This window comes from Rhinoderma darwinii, chromosome 9 (genome assembly GCF_050947455.1).
Source record: "Rhinoderma darwinii isolate aRhiDar2 chromosome 9, aRhiDar2.hap1, whole genome shotgun sequence".
NCBI classification, from domain to species: Eukaryota; Metazoa; Chordata; class Amphibia; order Anura; family Rhinodermatidae; genus Rhinoderma; species Rhinoderma darwinii.
Genome location: NC_134695.1, coordinates 88,520,089 through 88,541,507, shown reverse-complemented (window position 1 = coordinate 88,541,507; position 21,419 = coordinate 88,520,089). Strand labels below are relative to the sequence as shown.

Sequence of the window (21,419 nt, the reverse complement as noted above, 5' to 3'; positions counted from 1 at the left end):
TGCTAAATCTGCACTGTGTGAACAAGGCCTAACTGTTATAGGCATGGAAGGCTTTTTATAAATCTCAGGAAATCCCTTTAATGTCATATTTCTCCAGTACTACGAACCTCCAGAAACATTTACATGAGAGGTGTGAATAGTATTATCAGCTCTAACTGTATACATAGCAACAGCTTTAATTTGTCATTTATTTCTACTGCTGCAGTGATGACCTCCTGCCGCTAGTTGTCGTTGTGTAGTAAGAACCAGTGTCGCGGTGCTTTTCCCGATGCTCTGGCCGCAATAAAATTGAATCTCTTTGATCTAAACTCCAGTGGAATACGCAGCAACGAATAAGCGAGCAGGGTGGCCGTGACGTCAGAGGAAGGTGTGGCCTGTAGATTTGAACGGTGGCGCGGTCGGTAGGTCGGGCGGGCTCCGCTGTTGTCATGTCGGGTAGACTGTTGCAGGATCTCTCGGAGAGGGAGGAGGATGAGACCGGCAGCTGCCGGGGATTCATAAAGGACGTAAAGCAAGGTAAGACTCGTCTTGGAGGTGGTAAACTACAATCCCAGCCACTCCTGTCATCCTCTGCTCGGGCTTTTTGGGACTTGTAGTTCTCCTTAGTGCAGATAGACAGCCTGGGTTTTGTTTAGGAACTACAAATTCCAGCAGCCTCTTCTGAAGTCTAGTATCGCTTCTGGTACCTGCAGCGCTTCTATGAACTACAAGTCCCATGATGCCCTGGCGGCTTCCTGGGATTTATAGTTCCCGGAGCTTGGGTAGATCTATATCCTTGGTCTTCGTTAGCAATCACAAGTCCCATCATTGCCTGACAGCCCCTGATACACTAGAAAAAAAGTCCTCCACCCGTATAAGATGGGTCTAATCAGGAAGGGGAGGGGGTTGTCAGCCCCTGTAGACAATGTTGCATTCACTGATAGCAAGCAGTGATCTTGAAAATGGTAAGGTATAGATATGCCAAGTTTATTAGAAAGTTGTCCGTAAACCCATTGCATAAACTCTGTGCTCGCCAGGGAGTGATTGACACACGATCAGCGGTCATTGACTTTGAATATGATTGATCGTGTTTTGCCTGGGAGATAAGCGGCATCAGAGGTGTCTGGTAATGGCGTCCTCCTCTCTCCCTAGTGAAATAAACATGTTTGTGGTAAGGTTGGGAAAGATAGCGGACCGCTTTCTCATGTGTATGGCTGGATTTAGTCAGGGGCTACTTGACAACTTTTTTCTCGTGACACAGTAGGCTTAAAGGGGCAGTGTGACCAACGTAGCAGGATTAATGGGGCAGATTACAATTGTGCACCGGTCACATGATCTTGACTAGGTGAGACTTGCAGAGTAGTCACCGTGTAGGCTCCGTCCTTAGAGATCGCAAACTAATCAAATTGATATCTAGTTGTATTTACTTGCATTTGGGGGAGATTATTATTATAATAATTAAGTTCTCATATGAATATAGAGATTGTTAGCGACTGTGTCATTTGCGTTGACGGTTGCCGCTCCTAGTTTCTAGCACCCTGTAAAGTTCCAGCTTGGCGCAGGAGGCGCGGGTTTCTTACGTCTATACGGACACGCACAGCTGCTGCATACATATATAATACTGTCATACTCTACATTCTTCGAGGACACGTCCATACTTGCAGACTGACTGACGTGAGTGACATTTAAAGGGACCTCTACACTATTATTAAATGTCACGAATGTTTCGGCATGTCACGTCCATCTTTCCGTTCCTTCAGGATTAATCACTCACAGAACGGCTCATCCTCCCGGGCGTCATTAAACAATTTACGACCTGTGCTGATCCTGTGCAGTGATCTCCCGACCACAGGATTGTGGCATAACAGGAGCTGTAGATGCTCCAGCTGTCAATCACACTGCGGCCCCGCCCCCAGGAAGCTGCTGAGCAGTGCAAACAATGGGAACATTAGAGTAACCGCTCCAGAATAGTTAGGAAATGATTAAATCTATTATAATAGAACGTCTCCCATAAAGTATGACCCTATATAACGTTTATGTTTCCGTTTCTCTCCAGTCTTGTTTCAGGAGGATGAGGACAGTGACTACGGGAGTCACAAGAAGCTCGGGAAGGTGTCTCCACGACGGGTTTTAACTGGAAATTTGCAGTTTCCGGATCTATTCCAGACCAGCAACCTCCTCTTCTATGAGCGGTTCGAGGCCTACAAGGACTATCTTCTGGGTGAGTCCCGGCTGTAGGACATGTCCCGGGTGCTGATGACTCCAGGGTTCTTCATAACTATAGTAAAATTCCTTTTAAGGGATTTTCTGGGACTTGATGTAGATGATCGGTACTTCGGATAGGCAATCAATATCAGATAAGTGGTGGTCCGACCCCCGGCCCCCCCACCAATCCACTGAGTAAAGAGGCCAGTTTATTGTTTACCAGGCACAGCGCCGTAAATTCAGTAGTGGCTATAACTGGTACTGCGGCTCAGTCCCATTCACCTGAATGCAATACCAGGCACAGCCACAACCAAACATACGGCGCTGTGCCTGGTAAAAAGTAAAGGGGACCGCAGAGTCCGATCCCCACAGATCGGATATTGATCTTAAAAAAAAAAAAAAAAGGCCCAGAAAACCCGTTTAATTTGGGTCTGCTACATATTTAAGTGGTTTCCGCGTAGTCTTTATGTAGTACATGTGAAAGCTTCAGTACCTCTGCTGTACAGCACACAGCTTGCTGCAACTTTTTTTTTTTCGTTTTTCCTAGCCTGGGTGGAGCATAGTTGTATATGCAGCTGAGGCCTGTGAAGGGAACTTAATAAATATCTGGCTGACACATTTTCTGGTGTTGGGAAAAAAGTTGTCATGGAGGGCACAGTTACAAGCTGCTATAATGTAGAGACCTGACTGTAACAGTTAATGGGGTTTTTCCCATTGGTACAAATGATTGGTGGGGATACGACTTGCAGCACCACCGCTGATTCTCAGAATGGAGGAGCTACGCTGCTAGTTCAGCTGGAGCTGCGTCAGTGGCCTGAGGCCCCTTTTGTTCTAGGGATCTGTGGGGCTCCCAGATGTTGGACCTTCACCAACTATTAACGTTATAGGGTATCCTAGTGATACGCCATAACGTGACCTGGAACTGTCCCTTTAATACAGGGCGCACCAAGACTTACATGCAGACCGTGAGAAGATTTCTAATCAGAGGACCATTGGAGGTAGAAACCTCCTTTAGTCACTAGCTGAGACTATGAATGACGGGATTAGATAAACATGGCTGCTTTCTACCAGAAATTGCGCCACAACTGTCCACAGTTTGTGTCTGGTATTGCAGTTTGACTCTAAGTGCATGGGACAATGAGCTGCAATACCTCACACAACCCATGTACAGAGGCGGCGCTGTTTCTGGTAGAAAGCAGCCATGTTTTTCTAGTCCTGGACAACCCTTTAAACCTCTGTTTGGACGACTGATCCGGTGACCTCGGTGATGCAGCTCTTTCATCTTACGATTCCTTTAAAAGGCGACTGTAAACCCTCCGAGGTGACGGATTTTATAGCGGAGTACCTGGAACGGGCCCTGGAACCGTCCGGCTGGAAGGCAATATGGCGCACGGATATCTTCGAAGTTCTTGTAGAGGTTTGTGCAATTTGTTTCTTGTCAATTAAATGTGATTTTTACCACAAATTTCCACGTATTTCTGATGCGATTTGTTAAAATTACGTGTTTTCTTGTATGAGCCACGCGATCAAAAATCCTCCCCAAATGAAAGATCTCTGCTGCCATACATTGAATGGAGACCTTCTTGTTACTACTCCGAATCTGAAATCCCGTAGACCGTCCTATGTGAGATAAATACATCCGCAGCACTAATCTCCCATGTCCTGGACTCCAGAGTGATAGTTCTTATGTGCACTGACACATTGTAACACGCTGCAGCTGTGTGAACAGGTCTAAGGTCAGGACCTGATTTTCTAACTGAACAAGAAGATTCCCATTCACTGACATCAAGAATAGATCTTGAAAGTGGCAAAGTATGGAAGAAAGTTGCATAGTTTTTCTTAGGGGTTGTACAGGATTACAAACACATGGCTGCTTGCTTCCTGAAAGAGCGCCACACTTGTCCACAGGTTGTGTCTGGTATTGCAGCTCTGCTCCATTAAAGTAAATGTATTACAGCTGCAATACCACACACAACCTGTGGGCAAGTGTGGCGCTGTTTTTGGAAGAAAGTGGTCCTGTTTTTATGATCTCTGACAACCCCTTTTAAATTTCAAGGTTACTTAACCGAAAATGCTTTATCTGGGCAGGTGACCGGCTTGTCCTGCTCCAGCCTGAAAGCAGCGGTACAGCCGTGCGAGCCGTTCTTATGTGAGTGTCGTGTGGATTGTGTCAATGAGCAGAGTATCCGCGACCTGTTGGACGTTAAGGAACAGCAGATCCCCCTCCAGGAGCTCCACGTGGTGTTCAATGATTCGGGGGAATACGACCAGACCGCGATGTCTATAGAACATGTCAGGTGGGTGAAGAGACTGGTCTCTTATATTAAAGGGGAATGCGAAAACAGGGGTCCCGAACCCCCAGATCCTCCTCGCTGAGGTCGAGCCTGGTGTGGAGGACGAGCGTGGCTGCCTCTCTATTCGTCGTTAATGGGACTGACTGAAACGGCAGAGCGCCGTTTCCGTTATCCCATAGACTCTGAATAGAGCGGCCGCACTCGAGCTCGACCGCGTTCCATTCAATACCCTTCTCACTGCCATTGAGCGGTGAGGAGGATCTGGGGGTTCAGGACCTGCGTTCTCGCAATCGGTTGGGGTCCCACCGATCAGACCATTATGACATATCGCGTGGATAGGTGATGATTGGCGAATCTGGTACAGCCCCTTTAAATCTTCGTATACACGACCCATAGGTTGGGGATTTGCTTCTCCCCCCCACTTGGTGCCACTAGTCTGCTCCTGCGCCACCTCTTTGCGCCTTCCATGATCAGCTGACCAGCACGTCAAATAAATAAGCTCGCCATCGAAATTCATTTTTAGGAAAATCTGATTAGTAATACATGAGGGACGGCGCGGTGTAACGTCTGCGCGTCTCTTCTGTCAGCGCAGACAGTCTGGTTTCTTCCTTTTTTTTTTTTTTTTTCTTTTTTTTTTAACAGCCTTTTATATGGGGTTGCTATGCAGGATGTCCCTAGCAACCGTCCTGTTGACTGTTTAGATCTTCAGCTGAAGGCCAAACTGTATCTGCAGAGAAGGGGCAAGGCGGCTATTTAGCGCTCAAACGTTGTTTTTCTTCATCCTCCTGCTACGGCAATCAGGTATTTGTAGAAATAAATAAAAGTAGAGGACCCCTTTAACTGGTTGCCGACACAGGACGAGAATTCCGTCCTGAGCGGCGGGTGCTTCGCGCATTAGGACGAGCATTCTGCCTAACAACTGCCTGTGTACAATCAGTATATAGATAAAGGGCCAGTACATTACAGTTAAAAAATCTAAATGAAAAATTGCTTTATGGGATTAAAAAAAAAAAAAGTTAAATTAGTGTTAAATAAAAAATAAAAAAAAAGTAAAATAAACTTTTTAAAATATAAGTCCCAAAACATGAAATAATATAGACATATTTGGTATCGCCACGACCGTAACAACCAATGTTTTAAACATTATTTATGATCGGTGTAAAAAAAAAAAAATTGCAGCGGAACAGATTTCTTTCTGCATTTTTGCCAAAATAAAAATTTATATAAATTAAACTTATGTATTTGTACCAAAAAATGGTTCCTACAAAAAGTACAACTCGTCCCGCAAAAAAACAGTCTCACAACTACGTCGTATAAAAAGAGTTATGAGCGTCTGGATGCAAAGAGGGAAATATAAAAAAAATTGTTCTGTCCTCAAGACCAAAATTGGCCGTGTCCTTAAGGGGTTAAGGACATCAGGAAAATGTCTATAGTTTAGTCACCGGTTCAACTTTTAAAGTGTTTTTTGACTATAATATTGATGGTCTAGCCTTCGGATCGGCCATCCCGATCAGATCCTCCCCCTTATTGTTTACCAGGCACAGCGCCGTACAGTTAGTTGTGGCTGTGCCTGGTATTGCAGCTCTGCTATTTACTTGAATGGCACTGAGCTGCCACGACGAAACGTACGGTGCTGCACCTGGTAATTAATAAAAAAAGACGCGGCGCCTGCCGGAAGTAGGAGGCGCAAGGAAGCGGAATGGCTGCGTGCTTGTGTCTCCTGTTTAATTGGGATTTCCTTGTCCGTTTGCAGATTTTTCTACCAGAACATTTGGCGTTCCTGGGATGAAGAGGAAGAAGATTATTTTGAATACTTCACGAGATGCGCGGAACCGCGGCTGCGCCTGTAAGAGCCATACATGAGGTTACTGGACGGGAGGGGATTCTGTGTGTTAAACCACTTCAGGGTTCCCCTCCCCCCTCTTTTTCAGACATTATGACGTTCTGGAGGAGCGGATCCCATCGGAGCTCGTGTCGGAATATCACGCCATCCTGACTCGCTGTGAACAAGTTTACTCCCAGTTCAACAGCCTCCGGAACACGTTATCCAATAGGGACTCGGATTCTGACTGCGAGCTGGACAACATCTCTATGGTCGAAGGCATGAAGATGGACGGCGAGCTGGAGAATCTGAAGCGGAAACTTAAACTGATCGAAAACCCCCTCCTGAGGTATCTGACTTGCACTAAGTGCTCAGTGGCTCCACCTGGTGGCTGGGTGACCTGACCAATAGAATGCACGCTCATGGTGCCCTCTTCTCTACTTATAGGTATCTCTTCTGTTATCAGAAAAGTACAGGATCCTATAGCTTGACAAAGAAGGGTCCCCGACCTACGGGGGGAAGGGTCATTCATGTGGTATCCTCAAGTATGTCCATTGAGACGTTGACATGTTTGACCAGAGAGCGTCTGGAGCCGGAATCCTGCGGCCAAAGTCAGGAAATTCAGGTAAAGGAAAAATCTTTATCTGTATATGTGGTGTGTGACTGCCCCCTGGAGGGTGGTCAGAGTCCTGCATTCACCAGCCATATTCATCCCTGAGAAATTCCTTATCTTTGTCCTAGGTCCTTAAAGGTAATGTGTTGCCAGAAAAACATGTTTTTTTTTTTTTTTTAAATTAAACATTTAGTGTGTGGGTGATTAAACATTGTTCAAATTTTTTTTATTTTTTTCACGAGTCAGGAAATATTATAAATTAATTCTAATTTATAATATTACCCATTTTTGGTCACTAGATGGAGCTATTCCCAAAATTGCAGCATTGCAAAATTGGGTAAAAAGCCCTCGCTCTAGTGAGCTCTCAGCATCCCCCCCTCCTTTATCCTGGCTAGTGCCGGGATAAACGAGGGGTTTGAACGGTGTAACCTCCTACACTGTGTGTCGCCATTTTTTGAGCTAACACAGTGTAGTAGGTTTACATACAGTAGTAAACACACACAAACACGAACATACATTGAAATCTCTTACCTGCTCCTGCCGCCGCGGCTCCCTCCGGCCCGTCCGCTCCGTCTGCTGCCGCTGGTCCAAGTGCACAAATCCGGAAGCCGCGACCGGAAGTAGTAATATTACTGTCCGGCCGCGACTTCCGGTCCACAGGAAAATGGCGCCGGACGGCGCCAATTTCGAATTGGACTGTGTGGGAGCGGCGCATGCGCAGTTCCCACACAGACGCCGTTCACTGAAGTCAATGGGACGGGAGCCGTTCGCAGTCCCTATGGGACTGTGGCTGCCGTATTCCATGTCTGTATGTGTCGTTAATCAACACATACAGAAATGGAACAAAAAATGGCAGCCCCCATAGGGAAGAAAAAGTGTAAAAATAAGAAAAAGTAAAACACAAACACACAAATAAATATAAAAGTTTTTAATAAAGCACTAACATCTTTAACATATAAAAAAATAATTTCTGATGACACTGTTCCTTTAATGAAGATCCTAAGGGTCCTCTTACTAGGCCCGACATGGGCAGTGCAAACGAGCGCCGATCTACAAAGTAGCACGTTGATCGGCACTCGTTTGCTCCTTCCACAAGGGGCGCTGTATGGTGACGAGCGATTAATATGATCACTCGTCCCCATACATTTCTATCATGTCGGCAGCACGTCTCGAGATTTGCTGCCGACAACGATAATATTTCTTGCAGCATAAACGATACGATCAGCCGATGAACGAGCGTTTGCCCGATAACTGTACCGTGTAAAAGCGCCTTCTAGAATAGGTGATCAGTGCTTGATCGTCGGGGAACAATCGCCAGAAACTAAGGGGTCGCGGTGCTCCACCGATCAAACAATGGCTGGTTCTAAGGATAGGCCATCCATGTTTTAGTCCCGGAATACCCCTCGTCCCATATTAACCATTTCTTCTTATATAACCTAGAAAAGTCAAAAGAATGGCAGACCTCTCCGATTCTTAGGCCTTGTTCACACGGTGCTCAAAACGCGACGTGTAATCATGTAGAGAAAAGAAGGCTAACTTTTTGTAAAGCGCTTTTTAAACTGCCGGTTATTTGGATGCGATTTCGTTGCGTTTTCTGGGTGCGTGATGTAGACCTGATGCGTTTTTTTTAAATGCGCATTAAAAAAACAAGACGTATGCACTAACTGCTTTCCTATTGATGTCAGGGGGAAGCTTAAATCATGCGTTTTTGATGTGTCAAATACGTGCTGTGTGAACAAGGCCTTATTGTTGCCAAGAACCAGGGACCCTCCAGTCTCTGTTCTCAGCCGAACAATTGGCATTGAGTGGAACCGTCCGAAGCAGCCGAGCACTATTCACCCAATTCATTTCTATGGAGAGTCTGCGCAGTTGCGGTCAACAAACCAGCTGGGGACTTGCAGTCCCTTGTTCTCGGCAATGCTGGGGGTCCCAGAGGTTGGCTCTCCATGTATCGTACTTTTAGAGCCATAGACCGTAGGACACTAGTAATACTGACCCCCAGATCACACCCAAATGGGATAATCGGCAGGTCCCCACCATAGTACTTGCAGACCAGCGCTACTTCCAGAAACACATAGACCATGTCTCATTGATCGGAGGATTGTCCAGTACTGCCTGATGTCTCAGGGGGGCACTAGTCCATCATCATCCTCATCATCCTCTTCATCGTCTTCATCTTTTCTGCTAGGTTGTGACTTCATGTTTTTAATACTTTTCTCGTTCTTAGTTCCACAAGGATATCCTGGAGGCTGCGGCCGCGTGCTTTGATGGAGATTTGGTCTTGGTCTGTCCCGGCCATTACTTTGTATACAGTCAGATTTGCATAGCGGACTCTATACGTATAGAAGGTAATAACATGGAAGCTTTAGTGCTTAAACCCCTATAGGGCTGAAAAATAGCCATAGTGAGTCCAGGCATTCATACAATAGACCTGAGTGACGGGCTAAGGTGGCACTTGCCCTCCGTGGTCAGTATGACGGACTATTTACAGAGAGCAATTGGCACGCACTAGTTTCTTGGAGGGGGTTCACATCTTAGATATTCTGGTCAATGAGACCCCCCCCCCCCCCTCCAATGATCTCTAGGGGCCAGAGTTATGACCCTTCGTCCAGTCGGCTTCACTAGGATTTTTTTGTCAGATCAGGGTATTTTTGATGTCATTATTAGATGTTTTTGGATTTACGTTTTCCCTCTTCCAGGCTACGGGATGCCCGATGACATCATCATAGAGAAGAAAGGGAAAGGAGACAAGTTTGTGGAATGTTCCGGCGCCCATGTGAAAGTCTCAAACGTGAAGCTTATCCAGCACAATGCAGTGGAAGGCATAGTCAGTAAGTGAATGGAACCTCAGATCAATTTCAATTTATTTTTTTTAAATGTAATCTCCAGTTTTGGGGTTGGTTATGTCCGTCACCACCTCTGGGTGCTGTAGGGCACAGCTATAGTCAGCGACTTGTCTATTGGAGTATGAAGTTTTAAATCCACCTCTTGCTTTTCAGTTGTTGAGACCGTGACACGGTCACTCAACCATGCTTTACACTGCAGCTCTGCTTGTAGTATATAATCACAAGTTTAGCAGAAAGTCAATCAATCGAAAGTGACTAGAGCTCAGTAATGCAGGTGTTTGGAGCTCTGTTTTTTGTTTTTTTGCGGTGGGCTGCTGCTCTATTCCCTGCGTTTGGTCTGAACTTCCTCTGTATTATGTAGGCATCCTCTGTGGTAAGACCGAGCTGGAGAACTGTGTGTTACAATGCGACACGACTGGCATCACGGTGAAGAAGTGTGCAGAGTTGGTGATGAAGTATTGCGACTTGTATGGAGCAAAGGTAAGGAGGACGACTGCGAGGAGTATATTGGATATCATGACTCTAGGACATTAAAAGGGGTTTTCCCATAATCCTTAATCTATATTAGGTGATGAATATCTGATCTGTGGGGGTCCGACCGCAGGAACCCCCACTGATCGCAAGGACGGGCTTACCGATCCATTCAATTCTATGGTGCCGTCGAGCACGATCTTCGGCAGCCCATAAAAATGAATGTAGCGGTGGCAGAGCATGCTCACTACAGCTCTATTCCTATGAGGCTCCCAGGTAAGGTAAGCCCGTTCTCGTAATTTGTGGGGTTCCCAGCGGTCAGGCCCCCACCGATCAGATCTTTATTACCTAGCCTGTGGATGGGTGATCAGTATTGATTATGAGAGAACCCCTTAAAGGATAATTCCTCTGAATCGTCATCACAAGAGCTGCTTGCTGATTGGCTGCTCCTGCCTGTATGGCTTTTCACCTTGTCCATGTTTGATGCAGGGCGCTGGGGTGGAGATCTATCCTGGAAGCAACTGCAGCCTGATTGACAACGGCATTCACCACTGCAGAGACGGGATCCTCATCAAGGTATTGTCCGTCAGTCCTACATGGGGGGTAAGAGAAGCCGGACCTGCAGCGGGAGTGGGTGCATTTAAAAAAAAAAAAAAAAAGGGTTGAACAGATGGGAGAAGAACGGTTACAGGCTCGCTTCACGGTAAGTAAATGGTGTCCTAGAGGGGGAGAACTTTCCATATGATCGTTTCTCAATTCTGCTCCTTTGCAGGGGTTGTGGGTCTTGCTGGGATTGGAAGGCGAAGACAGATCAGTATTTCATTCTTGCTGTAAATATGTAATTTTAGTTTTTTTTTTTTTTTTTTTTTTTTGTCTTGTGTTACTCGTTACAATATATCCGTTATGTTCCATATATGAATCGGTGGTATTTGGGTTTACTAGTTTAACATTCAGCTTGATCCCTGTGTTGGTATTTTCAGGACTTCATCGATGAGGTGCACGATCTTCCCCAAATCACTCTTGAAAACAATGTTATCCATAACAATGAAGGCTACGCTGTGCTGCTGGTGAAGCCGGGGGCTGTGCTGGATGGACTGATGGCTGAGACCGGGCAGGAGGGTGAGTTCACATATTCCTCTATACTACACCACACAGGAGAGCTGACAGATCCTCTACACTACACCACACAGAAGAGCTGACAGATCCTGTACACTACACCACACAGGAGAGCTGTCAGCTCCTCTATACTATACCACACAGGAGAGCTGTCAGCTCCTCTATACTATACCACACAGGAGAGCTGACCGCTCCTCTATACTATACCACACAGGAGAGCTGACCGCTCCTCTATACTATACCACACAGGAGAGCTGACCGCTCCTCTATACTACACCACACAGGAGAGCTGACCGCTCCTCTATACTACACCACACAGGAGATCCGACAGATCCTCTATACTACACCACACAGGAGAACTGACAGCTCCTCTATACTACACCACACAGGAGAACTGACAGCTCCTCTATACTACACCACACAGGAGAGCTGACAGATCCTCTATACTACACCACACAGGAGAACTGACAGATCCTCTATACTACACCACACAGGAGAACTGACAGCTCCTCTATACTACACCACACAGGAGAACTGACAGCTCCTCTATACTACACCACACAGGAGAGCTGACAGATCCTCTACACTACACCACACAGGAGAGCTGACAGCTCCTCTATACTACACCACACAGGAGAGCTGACAGCTCCTCTACACTACACCACACAGGAGAGCTGACAGATCCTCTACACTACACCACACAGGAGAGCTGACAGATCCTCTACACTACACCACACAGGAGAGCTGACAGATCCTCTACACTACACCACACAGGAGAGCTGACAGATCCTCTACACTACACCACACAGGAGAGCTGACAGATCCTCTACACTACACCACACAGGAGAGCTGACAGATCCTCTACACTACACCACACAGGAGAGCTGACCGCTCCTCTATACTACACCACACAGGAGAGCTGACCGCTCCTCTATACTACACCACACAGGAGAGGTGACAGCTCCTCTATACTACACCACACAGGAGAGCTGACCGCTCCTCTATACTACACCACACAGGAGAGCTGACCGCTCCTCTATACTACACCACACAGGAGAGCTGACCGCTCCTCTATACTACACCACACAGGAGAGCTGACGGCTCCTCTATACTACACCACACAGGAGAGCTGACGGCTCCTCTATACTACACCACACAGGAGAGCTGACGGCTCCTCTATACTACACCACACAGGAGAGCTGACGGCTCCTCTATACTACACCACACAGGAGAGCTGACGGCTCCTCTATACTACACCACACAGGAGAGCTGACGGCTCCTCTATACTACACCACACAGGAGAGCTGACGGCTCCTCTATACTACACCACACAGGAGAGCTGACGGCTCCTCTATACTACACCACACAGGAGAGCTGACGGCTCCTCTATACTACACCACACAGGAGAGCTGACGGCTCCTCTATACTACACCACACAGGAGAGCTGACGGCTCCTCTATACTACACCACACAGGAGAGCTGACGGCTCCTCTATACTACACCACACAGGAGAGCTGACGGCTCCTCTATACTACACCACACAGGAGAGCTGACGGCTCCTCTATACTACACCACACAGGAGAGCTGACGGCTCCTCTATACTACACCACACAGGAGAGCTGACGGCTCCTCTATACTACACCACACAGGAGAGCTGACGGCTCCTCTATACTACACCACACAGGAGAGCTGACGGCTCCTCTATACTACACCACACAGGAGAGCTGACGGCTCCTCTATACTACACCACACAGGAGAGCTGACGGCTCCTCTATACTACACCACACAGGAGAGCTGACGGCTCCTCTATACTACACCACACAGGAGAGCTGACGGCTCCTCTATACTACACCACACAGGAGAGCTGACGGCTCCTCTATACTACACCACACAGGAGAGCTGACGGCTCCTCTATACTACACCACACAGGAGAGCTGACGGCTCCTCTATACTACACCACACAGGAGAGCTGACGGCTCCTCTATACTACACCACACAGGAGAGCTGACGGCTCCTCTATACTACACCACACAGGAGAGCTGACGGCTCCTCTATACTACACCACACAGGAGAGCTGACGGCTCCTCTATACTACACCACACAGGAGAGCTGACGGCTCCTCTATACTACACCACACAGGAGAGCTGACGGCTCCTCTATACTACACCACACAGGAGAGCTGACGGCTCCTCTATACTACACCACACAGGAGAGCTGACGGCTCCTCTATACTACACCACACAGGAGAGCTGACGGCTCCTCTATACTACACCACACAGGAGAGCTGACGGCTCCTCTATACTACACCACACAGGAGAGCTGACGGCTCCTCTATACTACACCACACAGGAGAGCTGACGGCTCCTCTATACTACACCACACAGGAGAGCTGACGGCTCCTCTATACTACACCACACAGGAGAGCTGACGGCTCCTCTATACTACACCACACAGGAGAGCTGACGGCTCCTCTATACTACACCACACAGAAGGGTTTGTGTAAGATTAAATGTGAGTGCCGTCTCCGTATAACCATGTGGAATATTCTAGTGCTATATTAATAGTAAAAATTAAATTTTTATGTCCCTCCCCAGGTAATAATTTGGATAGTAATGTAGCAGAAGATAATGGAACATCAGATGTGATACAGCCGGAATCTGATGAGGTTATGCAGGCAGAAGACAATGAGGGTCACACTGAGGATAATGGCACCCCACTTTCCTCTGAGCCTGTTCTAGACGGTGAGGCCGACCACCTCCCTGCAGACGGGGAGCACGGTCCCACCCTCTCTGAGGTAACAAGCGACTTCTGCATTGCCAGCGAGGAGGTGGATGGAAACCAGGCCATCGTCTCGGAACTAACTGCAAACTCTCGAAGAAAGACCATGATCCACAAGAAAAGACTCAGCACCTTAGGGATCACTAAAGCCGACGAGGAGCAGATCATGTCCCAGGAGATGTTTGTCTCCATAGCCGATAACCAGTTTAAACGTAACGGGAAGGGAAGCTTCGGAACGTTCCTGTTCTGACTGAACATCTCCGCACTTGATTCACATTGTCTTTAAGTGTCCGTTCTCCGTTATCAAACATCCTATTTAAATTATGTCAATTGCACATTGTACATATGACCATTCTTTTTAATTGCATTTTGCACCTCCTTTTTTGTAATTGCTCACCTGTCGTCCTACGTGGAGGACTGGGGATGGCTTTGAACAAAATTTATGAGAAATTGTTCACGCTATTGCGGTGGTCTCGTCATATGCTGGAGCCCAAAACATAAAGGTGTTGCCCGATTTGAACAATTCCTTTTGGTTAGGATGGTCTCTTCTGCGATCTCCATTGATCCGTTGTAATCTGTGAAGGTCTCTTGTGAGTGTTTACTTTGCCTGCAGCGCCACCATAGGAGGAATGAAGCATTACATGGTCCCTATTGAAATCGATGGACAGGGAATAATCCATGCATGGGCTGGGTCTTCCAGTGAGCGCTTCTCCATGCTTTACATTCCTGGCTGAATTTGGAGAGTTAGAAACAAGCTTTATATTACAAGAAGACTTAGTTGTACGCACTCTTCGTTCGGAGCGGTTTGTTAATTTACTAAAGAAAAAAAAAAAGCCTCATCTGATGCGTGCGTGGCAAAGTCTGCCTCAAAAACGTGAAGGAAATTTTGAGGCAGGTTTTTTTTCCTGCTTCCCAAAAAAACGCTGTGTGAACAAATCCTCAGCTGAATGTAGACCTTTGGGAGGCCGATATTAAAAGAATTTTAAGAGATACTCCGAGCAAAAATGCATCGCCTGCAGCTACTGTCATGATGGACGGACCAGTATATGGGCAGATACACTCTGATGTAATCGTGTCTAATCCTATAGGGGGATATATAATTTTTTTTATATCGAAGGAAGAGAATAAAGGACAAGAATGTCTTAATTCTTTTTGATCCACCCCTGTTTAAGCTTAAAAACAAACAAAAAAACTGCATGTGTGAATCCAGCCTTACACAGTTATGGGTTTGTTACAATGTATCAGTGCTGGTGATAGCAGCAGCACAAATCTCCAATGCCAGACTCCAGTCTGATATCTCTGTTCAGTTCACAGGGGATTGTCTACATAGGTACATTGTAACAAACTACAAACCCTCTGGATGCAAGCAAAAATATTCGTATAGATGGGCAAGCAGAGGTCTTATATGGTGAGAAATTGAAATGCAAGCATAACAATTCTTGGTGGAGTTGGGTTTTGTGATGTTCCTGTATGGAGCTCTGCACTTGTATATTACTGATCCTTACGCCCCTCTTGTGTCCGCTCAGGGTTGCTGTAATATCTGGGCAGGTTTACTTTTGTTGCCCCTTGGATGCAGCACATGTCAGCTCTGTATTTAAAGTGACAGCATCGTCCCAGCAGTGAACATGAGCCGGTCTGTGTATATCCTTTTAAATACTCATGTCTTAAAGCTGCTTTTTTAAAAAATATATATTTATTCACTAAGCACAAGGACAGACGTCTTCCTGCACCAATTGTATATGTTTGGCCAAAGAACCTACACTTCGGGGTGTACACACAGGTGCTATTCTCTGCAGCAGGGTGACAGATACACTGGGGGGGCATCATAAAGATGTGAAATTTTGCAGACTTTTTTTTAATGCACCACTTGTATGTGATGTTTATTTAACTCCCAAAAATAGATCACGGGTGTATGTGAATTTAATGCCAATGCTGCCCTCTAGTACCCTTCACCCCCCCCCCCCCCAACGTATATCTGGGAAGGCCTGGCACAGTTTGGCCGATAGTTTTCCTTTGGGTTATGAAATTTTGCACCTGCTTCATAAACTTGGCGTAGATTTTCTTTTGTAACTACATAACATTACTTTATACTGATCATGAGTTACAGGCTTTATTATACTCCAGAGCTGCACTCACTATTCTGCTGGTTGTTGACAGTTTTCAATATGAAATTGGATGTCAGACACAACCCTAACAACTAAGCTGAGCTCCTGTAGTGTAGGGGGCAGTTCTTACACTTGATGATGACTGTACATTATCCAGTCTATTGATGATACTTCCCAGAATGCAAATCATCAGAGGAAGCGCTGCTGACAATGAACAAGCAGGGGGTGCTGGAAGAGTTCAGCTCTGAGTCCTGCAGAATTGTGAATGCGTTACTACTATTTAATATCACATTGCAGCTCTGGGCAATAATACAATGATTCCTCCCTGTAATGGAGGAATAGTGGACAAGTATTTTAAAAAGGTGAAGGGGTCGCCGGTGGTCTTAGCTCCTCTGATCACACTCTTATGTAATTAATGCACCATAAAGGTTTCATGGTAAACCCCCTTTAAGAAAGAACTATATGGGGAGGGGGCAGGCAGCGGCTTATTATATAGCGCTGCTGAATTTAATAGAGCTACAAGTGAATATCTGGCAACTCTAGGGTGTGGGGGTCCTCAAACCAAATAAATGTGCCCCCTGGGTTGCAGACTTGTACTGTAATACTGTTTACACCACTTGAGGTTACTGTATCTGTTTCTCAGACTCCTCTCTGTCCACACACTGATGACTTGTGAGAACTGGTTGCCAAAACTAATAAATTGCGCTTTGTTGGATTTTTTGTGATTTGTCAGCATTGAGTTTATTCTTATTCATCAGTATTGTAGGGTCGACCCTGTTTATCATTGAACTTTATGTAAGCGCCGTGTTGAACGCATAACCGGCAAGAAAAAGTTATAGCTGTGGAGTTGTGCATTTTGGTAAATTTTATGTTTTACTAGAATGCGAAAAAGCAGAGCACAGACACTGAACAAGCAGGGAATACTGGGAGAGTTCCGTTCGGAAGCCTGCATAATTGTGAATACAGCTCTGGAGTATAAGGCTGGGTTCACACGACCTATTTTCTTGCGTAAACAAGGCGTATTATTCCTCGATTTACGCCTGAAAATATGGCTCTAATACGTCGGCAAACATCTGCCCATTCATTTGAATGGGTTTGCCGACGAACTGTGCCGACGACCTGTAAACCGCTCCGTAATTTCAGGCGTAATGGTCGATATCATGTGCACATACCCTAATACATGTATCTCAGGGTCAGTACTGGCTAAGTAATGTCATGTATGTACACAGTGACCCCAGAGCTGCACTCACTATTCTGCTGGTGGAGTCACTGTGTACATACATTACATTACTTATCCTGTATTATACCCCAGAGCTGAACTCACTATTCTGCTGGAGTCACTGTGCACATACACTACTTATCCTGTACTGATCCTGAGTTACATCCTGTATTATACTCCAGAGCTGCACTCACTATTCTGCTGGTGGAGTCACTGTGTACATAGGATCAGTACAGGATAAGTAATGTAATGTATGTACACAGTGACTCCACCAGCAGAATAGTGAGTGCAGCTCTGGAGTATAATACAGGATATAACTCAGGATCAGTACAGGATAAGTAATGTATGTACACAGTGACTTCACCAGCAGAATAGTGAGTGCAGCTCTGACGGATAATACAGGATGTAACTCAGGATCAGTACAGAATTAGTAATGTAATTTATGTGCACAGTGACTCCACCAGCAGAATAGTGAGTGCAGCTCTGGAGTATAATACAGGATATAACTCAGGATCAGTACAGGATAAGTAATGTATGTACACAGTGACTTCACCAGCAGAATAGTGAGTGCAGCTCTGACGGATAATACAGGATGTAACTCAGGATCAGTACAGAATTAGTAATGTAATTTATGTGCACAGTGACTCCACCAGCAGAATAGTGAGTGCAGCTCTGGAGTATAATACAGGATATAACGCCGGATCAGTACAGGATAAGTAATGTATGTACACAGTGACTCCACCAGCAGAATAGTGAGTGCAGCTCTGGAGTATAATACAGGATGTAACGCCGGATCAGTATAAGGATAATATATTTGAAGAGCTACCTAATGGAGCCCATTGTAAGTAATGACATTTGTCTATGATTTGGGGTAAGTACAGTTTTCCTCCATCTCACTAGTATAAGCTTGTTTTATGATTTCTGTTTCACTCCCGTGTTGGTGAGGTATAAATCTCGTCTTCCTCTGACTCTGTGGAATGATTTTTACTAATGTTCAGTTAGTGAAGTTGTTGTATTGATAAAAGAGTAAAACGCTCCAATAATTAATGGGAAAGTCTGACTATAAAACCAGCGCAGGACACTAGGGAGAAAGAGTTACCCGTGTACATGTTATAGTGATAAGTACTGGCCCCCCCAAGAAACCCGGCAAAAACATTAATATAAACAACGCAGCTACACCTTCAGAAGTGTTAGGAGAGAAGTAGGGTCAGTTCACACAAAGGTTTTTTGGCACTGACTTTGACTTGGAAACCGCGTCTGAATCAGCGCCGACAAATAACCCAAAATGCCCTCAATTGATTTCAAGAGGAGGCAGAGGAGATTCTCCCCCAGGCGGCTCACAGCCACACATGAACCCCCCCCCCAAAAAAAAACTGCTCTAATGGGAGGCAGAAAAGACCCACAGCGCTAGCGAATGGAGTTTTGAGGCAGATTTATTTTTTTTTGCCTGCAAAAAACTGAACTCGGCGGCTCCACTCACCAGATATTCTAAACCTCATGAATGCTGCCAAAGAGGCGCTGCACTTTAAGGATAGTGTACACTTTCAAAAATATGAGTCAAAAGTATGTGCACCCCTAAAAAAAACTCCATTGTTGGCTATGAACATGTCCGGTTTCCCGGGTTATAAATATAGGAGTAAACCTGCATAAACCTGGATATACTGTCCCAGGGGGCAAAGACCAGAAACTTTTTGGAAAAATTCTACAAAATGCCAGGAATGGAACTCTTTGGACCTGCAAATGTCTTCAGAAACATTTTTTGCCCCTTTGATTGGCAAACGTTTGTGTTTCATCAGCTGCTGTAAAACCTCCTGACATAAAATTCCTGTAGTTCCTGATACAGTCCAAACACTATTCAACACTGTCCCCAATCCACCTGTTTGTGTGCTTGTCCCTGCAGAATCTAGGACAGGTAGAGCGGAGTATACGCAGTGCCGTTATTTATAGTCCTCTCTGGATGTCCCAGCCACAGTCACTGACCTGGAAATGACATTCTGAGCACAAAGTTTTGTTTAGAATTGATTTAATCTATTGTTTTAGAAAAAGGTTAACGAAAAAAACAAAAACAGTCCTTCACTCTTCTCAAGGTGATCGCAGATTTAATGTCTCAGCTCCAATCACAATTGAGACAAACATCACTGCTGCAACCAAAATCACACGGTACAGAGGTTGTCTAAAATCTATATATATATATATATATACATACAGTGAAGGAAATAAGTATTTGATCCCTTGATTATTTTGTCAAAGACATGAACAGTCTAGAATTTTTAGGCTAGGTTAATTTTACCAGTGAGAGATTATCTGAAAATCACATTGTCAAAATTATATATTGGCAAGTGAAACCAAATCTCATTTACCTCCGTAATCTCGCGAGATTTGGTTTCACTTGCCGGAATCTCTCAAAAAAGAGTCAGAAGTGTCAGGATTCTGAGTACACATGACGTCCAGGCTGGATGGTCATGTGTATTCATTATCAGGACACTAGTAATGTTAGGGCTTGTGTATGAGGCTGCACATAGTGATATAACTATATCGCTAGTGCAGTGTAAATGAATGGAGAGGAGTGCATGATGCCGATTGGTCAGCGTCATGCACTCCTCTGTACAACGCCCACTTGGTCTAAAGTAAAAGTACGCCCACTTGGGCATTAAGAAAGCTCATTAGCATACACCAAAATCGCTCCTAAAGTTGTGAAAAAAGATCGTTTTTTTAAATAAAAAGCATTACTGTCACCTACATTACAGCGCCGATCTCCTTATGTAGGAGACAGGACACTTATAATCTGGTGACAGAGACTCTTTAAGTATTAAATTGTCTTTTCCACTATTCAACCAATACAGTAAAAACATTACAGAAAGAGAAAGGAAAAAAAAAAAGAAGAAAGAGTGCATAATACAAAAAAGGCAGTTACGATTGTTTTCCGAAAGTAATTTGACTAACTTTTTTTTTTTTTGCGACATGAGTGACAATACGGGACTTTATCTTTGTAATCTTTGTAATACTGCAGTATTTTAATCCATTACGGCATAATGTGTTACCAATGGTTTTCTTGGTGACTGTGGTCCCAGCTGCCTTGAGATCATTAACAAGTTCCCCCCGTGTAGTTTTCGGCTGAGCTCTCACCTTCCTCAGGATCAAGGATACCCCACGAGGTGAGATTTTGCATGGAGCCCCAGATCGATGTCGATTGACAGTCATTTTGTATGTCTTCCATTTTCTTACTATTGCACCAACAGTTGTCTCCTTCTCACCCAGCGTCTTACTTATGGGTTTGTAGCCCATTCCAGCCTTGTGCAGGTCTATGATCTTGTCCCTGACATCCTTAGAAAGCGCTTTGGTCTTGCCCATGTTGTAGAGGTTAGAGTCAGACTGATTCATTGAGTCTGTGGACAGGAGTCTTTTATACAGGTGACCATGTACGAGCTGTCTATAATGCAGGCACCAAGTTGATTTGGAGCGTGTAACTGGTCTGGAGGAGGCTGAACTCTTAATGGTTGGTAGGGGATCACATACTTATTTCTCTGTGCACAATGCAAATAAATATATATAATTTTGACTATGTGATTTTCTTTTTTTTTTTTTTTTTTTATATAACCTATCTCTCACTGGTAAAATTAACCTAGCCTAAAAATTCTAGACTGTTCATGACTTTGACAGTGGGCAAACTTACAAAATCAGCAAGGGATCAAATACTTATTTCCTTCACTGTACATAAGGATATTGGCTGTCAGTTAGGCCAAGAGTTGAATTAAACGAAAAACTATGTCAAATACCTTTAGTCCACTAGTGTACTATTTTCCACTGCCCCCTATATACAAGAATATAACTACTATAATAATGCCCCTATATACAAGACTATAACTACTATAATACTGCACCCTATATACAAGAATATAACTACTATAATATTACCCCCTATAAACAAGAATATAACTACTATAATACTGCCCCCTATATACAAGAATATA

At 45.1% G+C, this 21,419-nt stretch overlaps 1 protein-coding gene across 1 annotated transcript; it reads left to right on the top strand.

The window, feature by feature from the left end:
- The first annotated feature begins 287 nt into the window (after window positions 1–287).
- SHCBP1 (SHC binding and spindle associated 1) lies at window positions 288–16,949 on the top strand. The gene is made up of 13 exons (XM_075838420.1): window positions 288–516; window positions 2,036–2,200; window positions 3,486–3,601; window positions 4,273–4,481; window positions 6,232–6,324; window positions 6,410–6,649; window positions 6,748–6,925; window positions 9,141–9,261; window positions 9,613–9,744; window positions 10,121–10,239; window positions 10,720–10,806; window positions 11,211–11,349; window positions 13,941–16,949. Exons 1-13 carry the CDS (start codon window positions 429–431, stop codon window positions 14,372–14,374), a joined length of 2,121 nt encoding a protein of 706 aa, XP_075694535.1. The 5' UTR covers window positions 288–428; the 3' UTR covers window positions 14,375–16,949.
- The last annotated feature ends 4,470 nt before the right edge of the window (window positions 16,950–21,419 follow it).

What these genes read in the sequence shown, in the direction of transcription:
- SHCBP1 (XM_075838420.1), top strand. Translation starts at nt 429, where the DNA reads ATGTCGGGTAGACTGTTGCAGGATCTCTCGGAGAGGGAGGAGGATGAG. An exon ending in ATGTCTATAGAACATGTCAG is followed by an intron (nt 4,482 to 6,231) that starts GTGGGTGAAGAG and finishes GTCCGTTTGCAG; the next exon opens with ATTTTTCTACCAGAACATTT. An exon ending in GCGACTTGTATGGAGCAAAG is followed by an intron (nt 10,240 to 10,719) that starts GTAAGGAGGACG and finishes TGTTTGATGCAG; the next exon opens with GGCGCTGGGGTGGAGATCTA.